At 34.9% G+C, this 18,014-nt stretch overlaps 1 protein-coding gene across 48 annotated transcripts in view; it reads right to left on the minus strand.

Annotated features, from left to right (window-relative positions):
* CNOT2 (CCR4-NOT transcription complex subunit 2) overlaps positions 1-18,014 on the minus strand; it is a 121,073-nt gene that overhangs the window by 72,395 nt on the left and 30,664 nt on the right. For 16 of the 48 annotated variants that reach the window (XM_081589701.1, XM_081589700.1, XM_081589707.1 and 13 more), the window contains exon 2: positions 2,780-2,922. The exons of 3 other annotated variants lie outside the window; for them this stretch is intronic. In XM_081589701.1, the coding sequence (XP_081445827.1) occupies positions 2,780-2,827 (48 nt within the window). In that variant the 5' untranslated portion in view covers positions 2,828-2,922. Of the gene's footprint in view, positions 1-2,779; positions 2,923-5,976; positions 6,095-10,558; positions 10,642-18,014 lie in introns of all 48 variants that reach the window. 29 more of the 48 variants (XM_081589699.1, XM_081589706.1, XM_081589664.1 and 26 more) reach the window with 6 other exon arrangements.

Below are 18,014 nucleotides of genomic sequence, written 5' to 3' on the forward strand. Positions count from 1 at the left end.
AGTGCATTGCAAGGAGATTTAAAAGTAGTTTTATATTACTCATGGCAAAACTCACTATAAACAGAGAACACAATGGAAATAAAGGCATGTGGGATCACAATGTACAAAGATTATATGTAAGGTTTAGGAGCTCATCTTTATTGTATCAGAAAGGGGAATAGGCACTGGTAAGCTAACCTGGTAATTAATATGATTAGATCTGTGCTCATAGTTGGAATAAATTAGTGTAAATTAGAGGAAGATAAGAAATTCTAGCCAAAAATTGGAGTTACATTTCCTTAGAAGAAGCTTGACAATTCTTCTAAAAGAATAAACTGTAAACCATTTATATAATAAAATTGTCCTGTCTGAACTAATATAGCAGTCTGTCCATTTAAATAAACTTCAAATACTCTATTCAAACTTTAGTAAGAAATAAAACACAAAAAGTAGATAGCAGTAGAAAAATCAATACTTCAACCAACGCCCATTTGAAAGTCACTAAGTTTTAGCAAAAAGCTGAGGAAATGCACCTTCCCAAATGAGTTCTTAAGTCTTTAATCAAGTCCACAATGAAATAAGAATTGGCAAAGTATTACCCTTTTTATTAAATTCTGGAACATTAGCTTATTATTATCAGAAAGCTTAAATATCACTATAAGACATCAACTGCACTCCAAAAATAAAAGGCCTCAAAGATAAATTAAAACAAGATAAACTAAAATAGGTATAAACATGAATACAAAAAATCCTACTTTATCCGTGAAAAACAACAAACAAAATTCCACAAACATGGAATTTTTAAAAATCCAAATCATTTCATCTCAGCATACATATACAGACTCCAAATGCTACCAATATATTAGTAATTTATCTACTATTCCTTTGAATTTCCCACATGTAATTAGTATATCATCATAATTATCAGACCAGAAATTATATTTCTATACGTGTACTTTTCAGAAGAGGCTTTTAAAAATAAAATAATTTTACAACAGAAATTTAAACACTTGTTTCCAAGAATATTCCAACATGCATTGACTGTCACTAAGTAAAAAGAAAGGGGAAAATATTTTCAGGCAGAAAAACCCTAACTAAAAATGAATTTTCTGGTAAGCTAAAAAGCCTGGATTATTTATAATAATGTGACTGAAACAGTGTGACTCTAAACAATTTTTTTTAGAGCAGAATGAATAGAAACTAGGAAATCTCTTCATGTATAAAATATAATCTGATTTTATTCTTAAGTGTAAAATTTGAAATTCTCTATTAATATGATTTCATAAACTAAATTAATCACACTGTGTGATGATACAAAACTTCTACACTTACACTTTACAAACTGGCTTATGAATACTGAAAAGCCACACAATCTAGAATTATGATATCCTTAAAAAAAAAAACTTAGCATAATCTATCAAAATACTGAACAACCCAAGTAGTGTAACCAGTGAGTCAAGGTAGTTGGAAGTGGTTGTGAGGCAGGAGGAGTTGCAGCTAGTATAAGTAATGAACAAAGGCCATGTTGATCAAGTCTGTAAAAGCAATTCAGAACAGCAAAGGTTACAGGGAGAACTGATTCTGCATAACCACAGCTTACTCTGGCTAATTAAATTATAAAAATCTAGCAAGAAACTTCAGACATAAAATTGGGTCAAATTCTAGAAAGGTTAAATATGACTCTCTATTTTTCATTATGTCTAGGACCTAAGTCTTGTGTTCAAAGGCTCTTTGTTATTTCACCATGAATTTTCTCCACTGTTCACTTTTCCAATCTGAGGGAAGAAAAGACTAACCAGACTAAAATTAATGATTAGAAGATAAATGGTTAGTTAACAAAGCTGCTGTTATCACACTAGTTGCCTTCACAGCCTGCAGAGAATAACACCTGGTGGTAAGGGGCAGAGGGAGGTTGGATATGTATTTGTGAAAGAAGACTAAAGCTTATTCCTACTTGAGTTATGAACTATTGCTTATTCTGAATCACTACATAATTTGACATTGAATTATTAGCAAATTAATAAAACATTTTCTTTGAGAAAATTAAATTAAAATGTTATGGGTTTTAAAAAAAATCACTATTTAATAGTACTATATTTAAAATTCACCTTCTTTTAAAAGCTCAGAAAGAAACAGGAATATTACACTTCAACTATCCTTTCAGCATCCTTACATATTTAATAGAGGATGGATATTATTAACTACCTAAATAAATAAGAGAGCAAGAATCCAGTATTGTAAGGAAAGCAAGCTAATGACAATAGATAAACTGATTCAATACAATTTGAGTGTCTGAGTACCCTGATCTGTATTTCTTTTATACTCTAACCAAATGTGTCTACATCTCTGTGATGCTACAGTACCCTGAATATAGCCCAAGACTTCAGGTTTAGTCTTACAGGAATAATATGTGTAAAGGAATCAACATTTTGTTTTATGGAATACTAACTCTGAATCCAGCCATGAAGTCATAAATTGTGTATTAGATAATCTAAGTTTTGACATATATATACACACCAGGAAATTTATGCTCTCACACTAAAAGAAAATATACATATTTATTATATAAATATATGTACATCATTTGTAATAATATACATTTATTATAAGCACGGTTTGGTCTGAAAAATGTTCCCAACTATTTCAACTGTCTAAACCAACATGCATATTTTTAAAATTATAACCCCAATTTTTCAAACTCAGGTGTATCCAACCTGCTGATTCCAATTAAATACAACATATTAAGCAGTTCATGTAACTATATGACCAATAGAAAAAAAGAAAAAAAAATTGATCTTACCTGGTAGTTTCTTTTCTCAGATAATGTATGTCCATCAGTCCTCACCATAGAGTCGTGTCCTTTCCTCACAGTACTGGAGGCAATCAAATAGAACTGTCACTCAAGGGTCGTGTCACAGGAAGGACCGCCCACCAGTTCTCCCTCTAGAGTGGAATTATCCAAAAGCCGTCATAATTACTAACATGTAAACATATGAACAGCAGCAAAATATCCAATATGATACATAGAAAACAAAACCAAAAGTACTTTTAATATTCTAATTGATCTTTCTCTTAACCATCTAGGAAGGGCTGGACTGGCAGACATACTTTATTTGAGATAGAATTTATTAAATATGAAAACCTTTTCCCTTGCAATTAAAACTGTCCGCCAGACCGCACACATAGGAAGAAAGTTATAATGAATAAAAATGGAGTGGACAAATAAATGCAGCCCTGAATTGACATATTTTTTCTTTTAAATAAACATTCTCCTATTAAGTCTCAGAAATGTTCAGTTAATTTAGAGCCAGTCATTTAAGTTCAAACTCCTCTCCTCCAAATGCTTATTTATATAGTTGCTATTTATTCTGTTTATGAGGTTTATTCCTATGCCATAGGATGTGAATACATCATATAATCTTAGAATTGTAAACAGATGCAAACCTAACTCAATAGCCCATTAAAATTTACCCCAATGACCAGTAGCAACAAATGTCAACTTTCTGGATGTCTTGGTCCTTCAGCCCTCCAATTTCACGCATGCTCTAACAATTTGCATTAGGGCAAAAAATTAACAGAGCTTATTTCTTAACCTGGCTAGAGATAAACAAGTCCAAAAATGACTAAGCACTGTAAACCTCAGGCACATTGAAAAAAAAAAAAAAAAATCACTGAGGCAGAAGTACTAATTGCCAGAGATGCTAACTCAAAAATGTAAATTGAATATGAAAGACCAAAAATTCAAAAGCGGTATCTACAAAGAGTTTGTAAACAGCCATTTTCAAAACACAAGTTTTACTTTTACCTAATTTTTAGTAAAATGTTTAATGCTCGCAATGTGAGGCACCCGGGTTTGAGCCCTGGATTGGGAAGATCCCCTGGAGAAGGAAATGGCAACCCACTCCAGTACTCTCGCCTGGAAAATTCCATGGATGGAGGAGCCTCGTAGGCTACCGTCCATGGGGTCCCAAAGAGTAGGACACGACTGAGCTACTTCTTTTACTTTCACTTTACCCTAGGAAAGTAGTAAGTAGCATACGTACAGAAGTAACAACAGTTGCTAACCACTAAAAATTATATTCAAATTTAGAGCAATTATTTAACATTAGACAAAATTCACTTTGGAAGAGGATGATAAAAACTTCTAATTTAAATTCATAAGAAGTATGAATCAATTTTATTAAAACCAATAAACATGCATATACACATACATATGGATTACCCCTAAAAAGCAATCTAGTAAGAAGAGCAGAATATTTTTCAAGGAAAACATTAAAATTAGTATTATTAGGTTTACATTTTAAAAAGAATTCATGTAGTAAAAACCTATACTCCACATCCCATTTTATGTTTGGTAACAAGTTAGTGGGTACTTAATTGTGACCATCTTACATTGTAAATGTTTTGCTAAAATACTTCAAAGATGCCTGGCTCTATGGCAAAAATGTAACTGTGCATTACCAAATTTATATGTACTACTGGAATTAAACATCTCTTTTAAAAGTAACAAAGGAGAAAAGTTTTTAAAAGAATAATTATATTTATCGCTATAAATATAATCCTAGCAAGGACCCGGATTATTCATAAAGAAAAATGATCTAGTGAATTGTGGGGGTCAAGAACAGTTCGAGTGACACACATTTAGCTCCAATTTAAACGTTCATGACAGTCACAAAATGAGAAGAAAAGTATTTATTATGCATCCCACATCCCCAAAACAACATTAACCCTGTTTCAATGTGTTTCACAATATTAATAGATTAAAACAGCACTTGCCTAATTAACATATTTATGACAATTCTGAATTCAGTGAACAGTAAGTGTAAAATTTCAGTTTTTTCTTAGGAAATCAGCATGTTTTCCTTCTTAAATCAGTTTAAAAATAAGTTGATGCACTATCTTCCATTTGTACTAGTTTAATAAAAGATATGTCAGAAATCTCAAGTCAGGCAAGGCTATCCCATTTTCAACAGCATAACATTATACATATAAAAGAGATGATTAGGACTTTTTATACTAAATAATATTACAATTAAATAAAAGTGAATATTTAATCTGTACATTCACCAGATAAAAGAAAGATACTAACTTCGGAGTACTACAGATTAGTACAAAAGTAAAACTCGTTTCTTTCGTTTCCCCAGCGTGGGTAATGTTAAGTATTTCATGGTTTAGGGTTTCAAATAACAGCCACTACAGGCACACCCCCGAGAACTGCAGGTTCAGTTCCAGATCACAGCAATAAAGCAAATATCACAGTGAAGCAAGTCATACAAATCTTTCGGTTCCCCAATGCATAGAAGTATTTGTTTACACTATACTAAAGCCTATTAAGTGTACAACAGCATGATGTCTTAAAAAAAAAAAAAAAAACAATGTACATCCCTTAACTTAAAAAAAAAATTTATTGCTAAAAAATATTAACCATCTCTGGAGCCTCCAGTGAGTCACCATCTTTCTGAAATACTAACATCAAAGATCACTGATCACAGATCACCAAAATAAATACAAGAATGAGAAAGTCTGAAATAATCTGAGAATTCCAAAATGGGATAAAGACATAAAGTGAGCAAATGTTGGAAAAACACCACCAACACTTGCTTGATGCAGGATGACCACAAACCTTCAATTTGTAAAAACACAATAGAATTAAGCACAATGAAACGAAGTGCAGTTGTTAGGGGAACCACTGACTGAAACCACTCACCCTGGCCAGACATGCGAGTAACCACTTAACAGGAGGTTTTGGTAAGGAACACAGAACTAACAAGCTACCACCAATTGGAATAATCTGGGAGAGAGAAGAAACCAGTCTACATGTCCCATCAATCTCTCAGAATCCTCCCTGGCTGAGTGACAGGTGCCACCAGGAAGTACCCTGAGTCAGAATGATTGGCCTGAGACAACCCTGAAACTAATCGCATTTCCGTAAAAGCCAAGACTGCGAGCCATGTGGCAGAGCAGTCCTCCTGGGTTCCCTAGCTATGCCACTCTTACCTGGACACCCCTTCTCAGTAAAGTCTCTTGCTTTGTCAGCACATGTGTCTCCTCGGACAATTCACTTCTGAGTGTTAGACAAGAGCCCACTCTTGGGCCCTGGAAGGGGTCCCCTCTCCTGCAACACAATGAGACAATAAGTGTGCCTGAATATGTCCTAACCAATATAGGAATCAATATTCTATACTGAACAATAAGTAAGAATCATTATCTTCTTTTAGTAATCAAAGGAAAAAAGAAATGAAGGTACTCACTCCATTTTGACAGATAACATCTGTCAAAATTATCTTATGTTAAACTAACATTTGTCACCACTATCTTATATTAAGTAAAAATGCTCAATAATAGACTGTGTTGATGCTCATATTAGGAATGGAAGGACAGTGAACAGAGAAAAGAAAGTATGAATAGATATGTGAGACAGAGAATATGTGAGAGGAAGTAAACATAAGAAAGAACATGTACCGTAGGTGCCTAAATTTACTAAAGTTTATGCACTGTTTTCCCAGTAAATTTTAAACAGTCATAAAAGACAAATATTTATAAAACTAAAATGAAGTTTTCTATAAGGCAGTGATGCCTTCCAAGACAGCAAAACAGATTGTATTTACCTTTCTACCTTAAATAACTAAAAAACTAGGAAAAAATATATCAAACAATGATTTTCAGAAACTGAACATCATCTCAGGCCAGAGATCATCAAGAGAAAAAACCAAGTGAAGTTAAGCTTTATTGCCTATAGAGTTATAAGGCTGAAACACAGGGAGGGGGTTAGGAGTTGGAACCCAATCTGAGCCCCCAAAGTCTCTACGAGTTAAGGAAACAGAGAGTTGAGTTAGGGGAACCACCAAAACAGCGAGAATTTCGAGGGCAAATGGAGAGAAGGAAGCTGCAGACAAAGGGCTCCAAAGGTCTAGAGAGAGATTCTCCTCAATGTTTTCGCTAAATCTGTGCGTACATGTGAAAAAAGTTGGTGAGTCTGAAGAAAAAGTCTCTGAAAAGGAGTAGAGTAGTCAGAATAATCCCCTCAAATGCATGTTCCCATAAACCAGTTAAAGGCACTCAGTTGTGTCTGACATTTTGCAGCCCCATGGACTGAAGCCTGCCAGCCTCCTGTGTCCATGGAATTCTCCAGGCCAGAAGACTGGAGTGGGTAGCTTATCTCTTCTCCAGGGGATCTTCACACCCAGGGAGCAAACCCAAGTCTCCCGAATTGCAGGCGGATTCTTTACCTTCTGAGCTACCAGGGAAGTCCCTCCCATTAACCAGAGGAGACCTTTTAACACAGGGGTTACTGAATAAAGTTCAGAAAATAATGAAACTTCAGTAATGAAACCAAAAGAGCTTTAAACCAAAGAATGTTCTTGACCAGCACTAACATAGCTTAAAACCAAGCCTCAAAAAGATCAAAACAATTATAAATAACATTATACCGCAAAATAAAGCCCCAAAATATTTAAAATAATACAATACCAGCATTAAATAATGTAAAATTAAATGTTTGGCATCCAGTCAGAAACACTAGCTACGCAAAGAAGCTGGAAATACAATCCACAACAAGGTGAAATATAAAAATGGAAAGAAAAAACCAACAGTGATACAGATGATAGAATTAGTGGACAAGGAGGCTAAAAGGTATTGTAGATGTTTTCTATACATTCAAGCAAATAAAGAAAAATACGAACATAATAACAGAAATGCAAAGTATCAAACTGTATCATGCTTCTGGTGGTGGCGGTTATATGACTCTATACATGTGAAAAATACCACAGAATGATAAAAACATGAAAAGGTGAATGCATGAGGAGAATGGTGAAGTGAGTTAATCTGCATATCTAGTCAGTTATATTGACTTCTGGTTTTGATAATTAAGGCACTATAGTTATGTAAGATGACATCACTGAAAGAAGACAGGTAATGGGTATCTGTACTATTTTTGCGTCTTATGAATTTATAATTATTTGAAAGTCCAAAGATTCTTTAAAGGCTCAAACTGATCATCTAGAGATAAAAATTTATAACTAACCATGCACTGGAATTCTTCTGGAGTAAAAAACATCTTAATGAACTTGAAAGGAAAGGCTTAATGAACTTGAAGATATAGCAATATGAAAAAATCTAAAATTAAACACAGTGAGAAAACAGGCTGGGGGGGGGGAACCATGGGACAATGAACCGTGAGTTAATATCAAGAGTGGCAGTGAACTGCTAAGCAATATCACAGTCTAAAATTAATGTAACAGTATCCCAGAAAGAGTACAAGAGCAAGAAGGACATAAAAAAAAAAAAAAAGAAAGAAAAGCCAAATTCTTCCGAATTTCATAAGAACTATAAACTCAAAGATCCAGTAACTTCAACAACCTCTAAGGAGAACCAAAAAACAAGATTATCATTTGAGAGTCAAACTACCGAAAAATAGTAATAAGGAAATCATAAAGCAGTCAGAAGGAGAAAAAAAGAATATACATAGAGAAACAGAGACATAAATGATGGCCAATTTGTCATCAGAAACAAGAAGAGAAAAATTAACTTTTTTTGGGGGATAGGGTGGGGTGAGGCTTGTGAGATCTCAGTTCCCAGATCAGGAGGGACTGAACCCAAGCCATGGCAGTGAAAGCCCAGATTCCTAACCTCCAGGTCATCAGGGAATTCCTCTCAACATTTTTAAACTATAGAAAGAAAGAGGAAAATAAAACATTCAACCAAGAGCTCTAAATCTATCTAAAATATCTTTCAAAAATGAAAACAAATACAGTCACTATGGAAGCATTTGGCAGTTTTTGTTTTTTTTAATAAAGTTAAACATACACTTAACATATATATAGCCCAGCAACTGTGCCCCCGGGTATTTATCAAAGTGTACTGAAAATTAATGCTCATACCAACCTACATGTTAATGTTTATACCAAGAAAGGTGTCCCTCAGTATGTGTCTGACTCTTCGCAACCCCATGGACTGTAGCCCGCCAGGCTCCTCTGTACGTGGGGATTCTCCAGGCAAGAATACTGGAGTGGGTTGTCATGCCCTCCTCCAGGGGATCTCCCCAACCCAGGGATAGAACCCAGGTCTCCTGCATTGCACGCAGATTCTTTACCATCTGAATCACAAGCGAAGGGATAAGTAAAACGGTATATCTATACAACAGAATTAACAATTTTTAAAAAGCTATTAATTCATGCAACATGGATGAATATTAAAAGCACTTCCTAAGGGAAAGAATTCAGACCAAAAACGGCATATAGTGTTTCCATTCATATGACATTCTGGAAAGGCAAAACTACAGAGACAGACAATAGATCAAAGGTTGCCAGGGAACTGGAAAAGGGTGGAGGAGTGACTGATTACAGAGGAGACAAAGAGGGAACTTGCATGCCCTGAAATCCATAGAACTTAACAACATGAAGAGTAAAGCTGAATGTATGCAAATTTAAAAACTCAACCAGGAGTCTAGAAATACAAAACTGGCAAGAGAGTAACTGTATCACAAATGTTTGGCATATCCACACTGAAGAGGGTATGGAAAATGGTGCTGACCTTAATAACTTTGGTAGACAGTATTCTGACTGGTAACTGTAGCAGAAAAAAAAGAACTGTATATGAACACTGTTCTGGTTGGTAAAGTGATTCCTTACAAGGCTACAGATTAGTAGTAATGCTGAAACAACTATACATGTCTACTGAAGACAAGCAATAAGTAAAATAGATGGTGGCTGGTGGGAGCCAGATTTTCCACTTCAGGGAAGTTACAAGTAAGGAAGGAGGAACAGCTAGAACAAACTATGTAGTACTGGAATAGAGTCAGAGATACCTCTACTGGTACCAGTTTGTTGTCAACTATAAAACACTTTAAATAAGGTAGCCATTCAGATTATTAGAGATGGATCATTTTACTGATATGTTGTATGTTGCTTGAAAATAAATCTGTAAAATGCTACATATATCAAGCTTGATAAAGTAATATTTAAAAGATTTGTAAGCAATGTAAACAAAGCTGATTTTCTAAAGCCTCCATATTGTACTAAATATTTCCAAATAACTAAGTTGAATAAGGATCTCCAATCATTTTAACAGACTGATAACAGAATTAAATTTCAAAAATGCAAAGCATGTAATACATTTATCACTTGGGTCTACTCATGCAATAACTTCTATCATATTCAAGATACTTTTAGAATAAAGTTACTGAATATACCAGTAGAAATGATAAACATTTTATGCCTTAACTCCGTTAAAAACCCTTAAAATAGATGTAGTCACGCTATCTGCTCAAATTTGACAAGAAGCCAGTAAAAGGGAAACTATAAACCAAATCTTACATAAGAAAAAAAAATAGCAGGCTTATTCATCCTACACATTTCCCTAAAATGAGGCTAACAAAAATTAAGCACATAATATTCTCTAAATAAATGCAAACTGAACCCTGATTTTTATTTCAAAAATAGATTTCTCAAAACAAGAAATCAGTTAATCATGAGCAAAATTTCTAAAAAATTTACTTTATTAGAGAGGAGAAATAATCATTAACTTTATTCTCCATATTCTACTAAGTTCTATATATCATTATCATACAAAAATATTGTACCTTGAATAGTACAAGAACCAGACAGCCTGAATTCTAGTTAGTATCAGCCTGACCAATCTCTTCTCTGTCTTCAGTTTCCTAGTCTGTAAAATAAAGGGATCAATTTACATGAATTTTTTTTAACATGTGCAGCTCCAATGTTCTGTGTCAAAGCAATCCATTTAGGAAAGTGGACAATTACAGTTGATTTTTTTCCCATATTTTTTTCCTCCCACTTTATTTCTCAGTAGTATGTTATAACACTGCCCAAACATTATGGAGGTTGGGAATGATATCTAAAAGATTTAAATTTGGTAGTTATTACCACATTCAACTAAGCTACAATGTGAATTTGGTCCGGTTAAAAGAGTTGAACTTGTCAGGCAGGTTTTATTTTCTGATATAGAGGATATTTATATTCCAAATAAGCTATTAATTAGAACACATTACTGGATGTAACCAATTTCTCTGAAGCTCAACAAAAGCTGAAGTACATGCACACAGCTGTTATTTTTAAAATCTTAGGTTTCTCAAATTCCAGAACTGTTTCAAAGAAACATTTTCTTGTTAGTAGGTAGGCTGTAGTTACAAAGATTTTATAAACTATTTTCTGACCTAATTTTTGGTTCGATCACATAGATAAATGTTTTCAAAATCCTGAATTGATGACTTATGTTATACACAAGAAATGTGGGCAGGCAAAATAAAAATAAATAAAACTCAGGAATTTCTGTTTCATACCAAACTTAGTCTGGGAAAATGTCACATTAACTAAAAATAGTTTTCCTGAATGTTTCAATAATACAGGCTTCATGGGTCTATGATTAACATGCAAAGTGAAAGGTCACCAACAAAGAAAAACAAAATATATCATTAATAAATAATAACCATTCTTTTAAAATCCGCTTACTCCTGGTTGTCGTAATTTAATGCTTCATAACTTAATTTTGTGTGTCTTCTATTTTCTCCACTGGCACCATTCCTGATACACTACTTCTAACGTATCTGTGTAGTTATGTCACATACATTTCAAGGAGGTTTCTAAGTACCTGACACATGTGCTGTGCAGTGCTTAGTCACTCAGTCACGTCTGACTCTTTGCGACCCCATGGACTGTAGCCCGCCAGGCTCCTCTGTTCATGGGGATTCTCCAAGCAAGAATACTGGAGTGGGTTGCCATGCCCTCCTCCAGGGGATCTTAGCAAGCCAGGGATGGATAAGTTAAAAAATCAACAGTCTAAAGGCCCAGCATCCCAAGACAGAAAATATCTACTACCAAGTCTTAAAAGTTCCAAATAAAATGAAACACAATACAGTCCTACTGAAAGCAAATGACAAAAGTTCAATAATTTCTGAACCACATGCTTTCAAATTAAATGCTCCTCATTTGTTTTAGTCTTAAACGAAATTGGGGCCCCAAATTAAAACAATCAGGGGGTCTTCCTCTGCCTGAAACTTACATATATGTTTAGATAAGTTGTTTAACCTCTGTGTGATTCAATTACTTCATATTAAGGTAGTAATATCTACACAGTCTAGCTCACGAGTAAGATCAAAAAGTTTGAAATCAATTTACAATACAAAACCTCACTTCAGTAAATAGCTGTTTAATTAGATCAGACTACCAGATGCGTTTAACAATCTGAATGTGTAAATGGCCAAACTATCAGTACTTACTAATTTTCTGTGAAGAACTGAAGCATTGGAAAAGACACTGATGCTGCGAAAGATTGAAGACAGGAGAAGAAGGGGATGACAGAGGATGAGGTGGTTGGATGGCATCACTGACTCAAAACAGACATGAGTTTGAGCAAACTCCGAGAAATAGTGAAGGACAGGGAAGCCAGGCCTGCTGCAGTCCATGCGGTTGCAGAGTCACACAACTCAGCAACTGAACAACAATTTTCTGCAAGTTTACAGCTAAAGAAAGTTATCAGAATTAATGAAATGTTTTTGTACCATTCATTGCAGTTAGTTACAAATCCACAAAGGTTTCCAAGGAGAAAGCAGCTACCACCAAAGCAGTCCCTCTAAAATAAGACCAGGTAATATTAGTCTCGGGACCTCTCTGGTGGTCCAGTAGTTAAGATTCCACAGTACTAATGCAGGGGACACAGGCTCAATCCCTGGTGGGGGAACTAAAATCCCACATGCCACATGTACAGTCAAAAAATTAGGGGAAAAAAAAAAAAACCCAACAACTTAGTTTCACAATTTACTAGAAGGGACTTACTGGTTCTATTGATTCAACAACAAAATCTGTGTAAGTTATAATCTGTAAGTCAAATTCTTTAGAATATATAAGAGCTCCTTTCTTAATACTCTCCCTTGCAAAATGGCTGCACATTCAACAAATAATTGTATTTTATACCAGCAACTGAATATAGCACATGGGACCAGAAATCTGAAAACTGCAACTTTAATACTAACAATTTTTATAGGTAATACATACATATTTTTCTCACAATTTATATAAGCTGTTCATTCTGATAGGGTGATATTAAAAACTAACTAGTTCATATCAACTATTTAGACTTAATTACCAAATTCGTCACAATTAAGCTCACCAAATTACCTCATTAAGATGCTGCTCTTAACATAAATCTAGACCAGCCAGTTATATATTAAAGCATGTATCTGAAACCTCAAAACTGATTTTTTCCAGGTTTCATAAGAATATTAAAACAAAGCTTAAGTAGAAAGCAGAGAAGAATAATCACAGCTCTCCATTTAAAGATAACATAATCAGTAAACACTAACAGATATTCTGCCAACTCCTCAAAGTTTATTTTTTGTAAAACACAGAGTGTCAGCTACTGGTACACTACTTTTTGCATTAAATACAAGGGAATAGCTACAGATGCTCTTCAAGGCACCGGTACATGACTGTCTAGGGCACTAACACAGACAGGAAGAGATAACAGGCCTATTTATACAGGACAGAAACAGGCTGAAGGATTTACACTGTTTTTAATCACAGAATGCACATCAGAATCACCGAAGGTTTTGGGGGTTTTTCCATTATTGTTGTTTTTTAAGAAATATTGATATACCCTTGCCCCTATCTTTGGAACCTGGTCACCAGTTGTTGGTTTTTTTTTTAAGTGCTCCAGATGATTCTAATATATAGCCAGGGTTAAGACTTCATAGCAGAGTGAAATTCAAAAATGTTTTCAACTCAGTGTAAGTACTAAGCAAAAAGAAACATTATATATATTGAGAGTAATGTATAAGAGCTCTTTACATTTCCTATGCATGCCAATGCACCATTTTCCTTGCCTCTTACTCTACCTCTGAGAAATAATGGTGGGCCTAAAAGATTAATTTTTAAACTGCTTTTTAAAAGCACAAGATTTCTTTTGTTAAAATACATACAATGCAAGTGCAGAAGCAAATAATCAGAAGTAGATGAAAAATTCCAGTAAAACTTCGTTATGAGAAATTTCTAATAAAAAAGTTCTTCTAATATATTCAATCAGTTCAGCTGCTCAGTCATGTCAGACTCTTTGTGACCCCATGAACCACAGCACGCCCGGCCTCCCTGTCCATTACCAACTCACAGAGTTTACCCAAACTCATGTCCATTGAGTCGGTGATGCCACCCAACCATCTCATCCTCTGTCGTCCCCTTCTCCTCCTGCCCTCAATCATTCCCAGCATCAGGGTCTTTTCAAATGAGTCAGCTCTTCGCATCAGGTGGCCAAAGTATTGGAGTTTCAATACTTTAGATTTAAAAATACGTCCACTATCCTAACATTTCTTCCTAGAAATGCAATATTAAGTATCATTTGCGAGGCATGAGGTACTGTGCACTTCAATCCTCAAAATAATTCTATAAGGTAGATATTACTGTCTACCTTTTTTACAGATGAGAAAAAACCTCTGACAATAAGAAAATTACACAAGGTCAAGAGGTAGTTAAGTAAGCTGGATAACTGCGATAATTTGAGCTCATGTTCACTTGACGTGAATCCAGTCTTTACATATCTATATATGTATATACACACACAAAAATATAAGTGAAAGTGAAAGCCGCTCAGTTGTATCCAACTCTTTGCAACCCCATGGACTCTGCAGTCCACGGAATCCTCCAGACCAGAATACTGGAATGTGTAGCCTTCCTCTTCTCCAGGGGATCTTCCCAACCCAGGGTTCAAACCCAGGTTTCCCACATTTCAGAGGGATTCTTTACCAGCTGAGCCACAAGGGAAGCCCCAAAGACATAAACGTACACGTATATATCTCATACCAATTACAGTTTCATGAAGAAAAGGTGATGTTTCTTCATGAAATGTAATTGGTATGATGGATATCATATAAATATCATAGATATAACATATATCTATCATACCAATTATGGTTTCAAGAAAAATGAAATCATTTTGGGAAATCCCAGCTGTCAAAAGTTCTACTGAAGTCTCACTATGATTCTAGAAGAAGGAAATCAGCAACAGGGTGACAAGTGACAGACATTAATCAGCTGGAGTTTCAAAGTTCTAGAATCAGGAAATAAAGTACCCATAATATCCTTTCAGACACAGCTTCAGACAACTAAGAGAAAAAAACAGGTACTACGTCACAAGGCAAACTGCTAAATTGTTAAGTTTTAAAGCTAGATTACTATTGTCAATCTATGCTTTTGTGTCAACCTGTTTACACAGAATTTAGTAAATTCAATGTACCTTATCTTCATACAATTCTCTAAGGAAGCATCAAAATTCCTTAAGCAGTCCATTTTCTATGCCTTTCTGAATTTCTGCAAATGCTTTCTACCTTTTAAATTGTCTCTCTATAGCAGACACTCCTGGGTGACTCCTTAACAGTCTTCCCTGTGATTGCCATGGTTGTTCAGTGGTTCAACCTTACTCACATGATTTAAGGGGAAATTCTGATTGGTCTAAGTTAATATAATACAATGCCCCCTCCCAGCCCCATTCAGTAAATGATTTATGTAAGGGAATTAGAACCAACTCTGGCCAGTGAAATACAAGGAGAAATCTGAATGTAGGGTTTTAGGAAAGGTGAGAGGGACAGCCTCCTTTGTTCCCCTAAAAGTTATATCAGGCTATCACATTTAGAACTACTTACCGTAACCATCTTTCAACCATAATGAGAGCTAGCTTGGGGAATTCTCTGGCAATCCAGTAGTTAGGACTCCGCTCTCACTGCCAAGGGACTGGGTTCAATCCCTGATCAGAGAACTAAGATCCCACAAGTTGTGGGTAGTGTGGTCAGAACCAACCAACCCACCCTGTAGAGAGCTAGCTTAAAGAGAATCTCACACTTAAAATAATGGCAGAACTGAAAGATGAAAAGAATTTTGCTCAGGCATTAATCCCAACTTGCAAACGGCCATTATTCCAGATATGAGAGAAAATGCATTTTATGCAGTTGAACCAAAATCTTCCTAAACCTTGAGGCTTATCCACACTTAATCCTTTAGTAATTTTTAAATCATTTTATGTGAAGTCTTTTCAATGCATCCACCCTATTTTTCCAGAGCATATACACAAACAGCTTAAATAACAGTTCTTTCTAACTCATTATTTCATTAGCTTATATATACTTAAGCTAAAAGTTGCATTAACACTGGCATAAAAACAGATGATTCTTAGCATATATCTAGCCCAATATGGCAAACGGTACATAAGTAAGCTAGAATGGTTCTTTAGCTGTAAGTGTTCAGAACACTCTAGACTACAGGAATTGAAAGCAATGGTTTAAGAGCATGTCAGTTAAGTGGAATTTTGTTAAGGACACCTGTCACAAACACATTTCTGTATATGACTGATTATGTATTTAACAAAAAATATATTCTTTTTCTATGTGAAGTGGGGGATGGGGTGGGGAGGCAACTAAGAAATCCTACCAAAAAAAAACCTTGGACAAATGTTTCTAGGAGAGAAAATTGAAGTAAACCCACAGTCAAAGAAGTAGGAGTATGAATCTATTTAGTCTCAACTCTAGCCAAGCAGCACTGCAGTAAGAGAACAGAAACTATAAAGAACCTTTACAACCTTTAGTTGTTCTACTGCTAATGAATTAAAAATGACAAAATCCCACAATTCAAAAAGTTCAGGCAATACAGACAAAATGTATTATTGCTTAATCTGCATAACAGCTAAATTCATTTTATCATATGTCATATCAAGGCTAACTATAGCAGTGTTCCACTGACAAAAAATATTTGTTTTCTCTTTTAAGAAATATTAGCTGGATAAATTATTTCAAGTAGAAATTTATCAGAGATTCTGGAACATTCATTATTAAAACAGGCAAATACTCTTGATATTAATAAGCACGTTATTTTCTACTTCCTAGCAAAAATATTTAACAAGCTTTACTGTATTCCAACACTTCCCAGGTAGCTCAGCGGGTAAAGAATCCGCTTGCAATGCGGGAGACCTGGGTTCAATCCCTGGGTTGGGAAGATCTCCTGGAGAAGGGAATGGGTACCCACTCCGGTATTCTGGCCTAGAGAATTCCATGGACAGAGGAGCCTGGCAGGCTACTGTTCATGGGGTCTCAAAGAGTCAGACATGACTAAGTGACTTTCACTCACTATATCCCAGGTAGTAAATGGAGGTTTCAACTAGAAATCCCCATATGAAGGACTTCACTGCGGTCTAGTAGTTAAGAATCTGCCTGCCAAAGCAGGGGACACAAGTCCGATTCTTGGTTCGGGAAGATCCCACACACTGCAGGGCAACTAGGCCCACATGCTCTAGAGTCTGCAGCTCTAAATAAATAAATCTTTAAAAACAAAAAAACAAAGAAAAGAAGAACCCATAAGAAGCACAGAACTAGAGAATTTATTTCTGGAATAAAAACTCCAATTTGTACAGATCTTGGGGTCATCAACTATGTTTCCAAATTATTCTCCATAGAATTATAAAGCAATGAACAACACAAAGTTACAAATGGCAATAATATTCACATCTTTAACAGTAATATTCATTAAGAAAAGCACTTAATATTTATTAAACACAATTTATGTTCACCTAACACACTAAAATTAAATGTCTTGGCAGACTAATAACAGCAAGAGTTTTTAATCTGGATTCTAAAAATATTTAGTTTGTTGGAAATTCCCTGGCAGTGCAGTGGTTAGGACTCAGTGCTTTCACTGCTGTGGCCCAGGTGCAACTCCTGTAACTAAGAGCCTACAAGCTGTGCACTACAGCAATAATAATAATTATTATTATTAATTATTAATAATTAATAATAATTATTATTATCTAAAAAATTTTTAATGCCGAGTTTGCTGATCAAACACAGTGGGTATGAAATTGGATGGGAAAAAGTTACATCTTTATTCTACTAATCTCTAATTGATATTTAGCATATCTTTAATTAAAAATATAAACAATAATCATCAAAAAGACCACAAATAACAAGTGTTGGCAAGGATGTGGAGAAAATAGAATCCTTGTGCTCTGTTGGTGGGAATGTAAATTTGACAGCTACTGTGAAAAAC

The sequence above is a fragment of the Giraffa tippelskirchi genome, chromosome 4, assembly GCF_054371585.1.
Source record: "Giraffa tippelskirchi isolate mGirTip1 chromosome 4, T2T-mGirTip1v1.2.pri, whole genome shotgun sequence".
Lineage (NCBI taxonomy): Eukaryota > Metazoa > Chordata > Mammalia > Artiodactyla > Giraffidae > Giraffa > Giraffa tippelskirchi.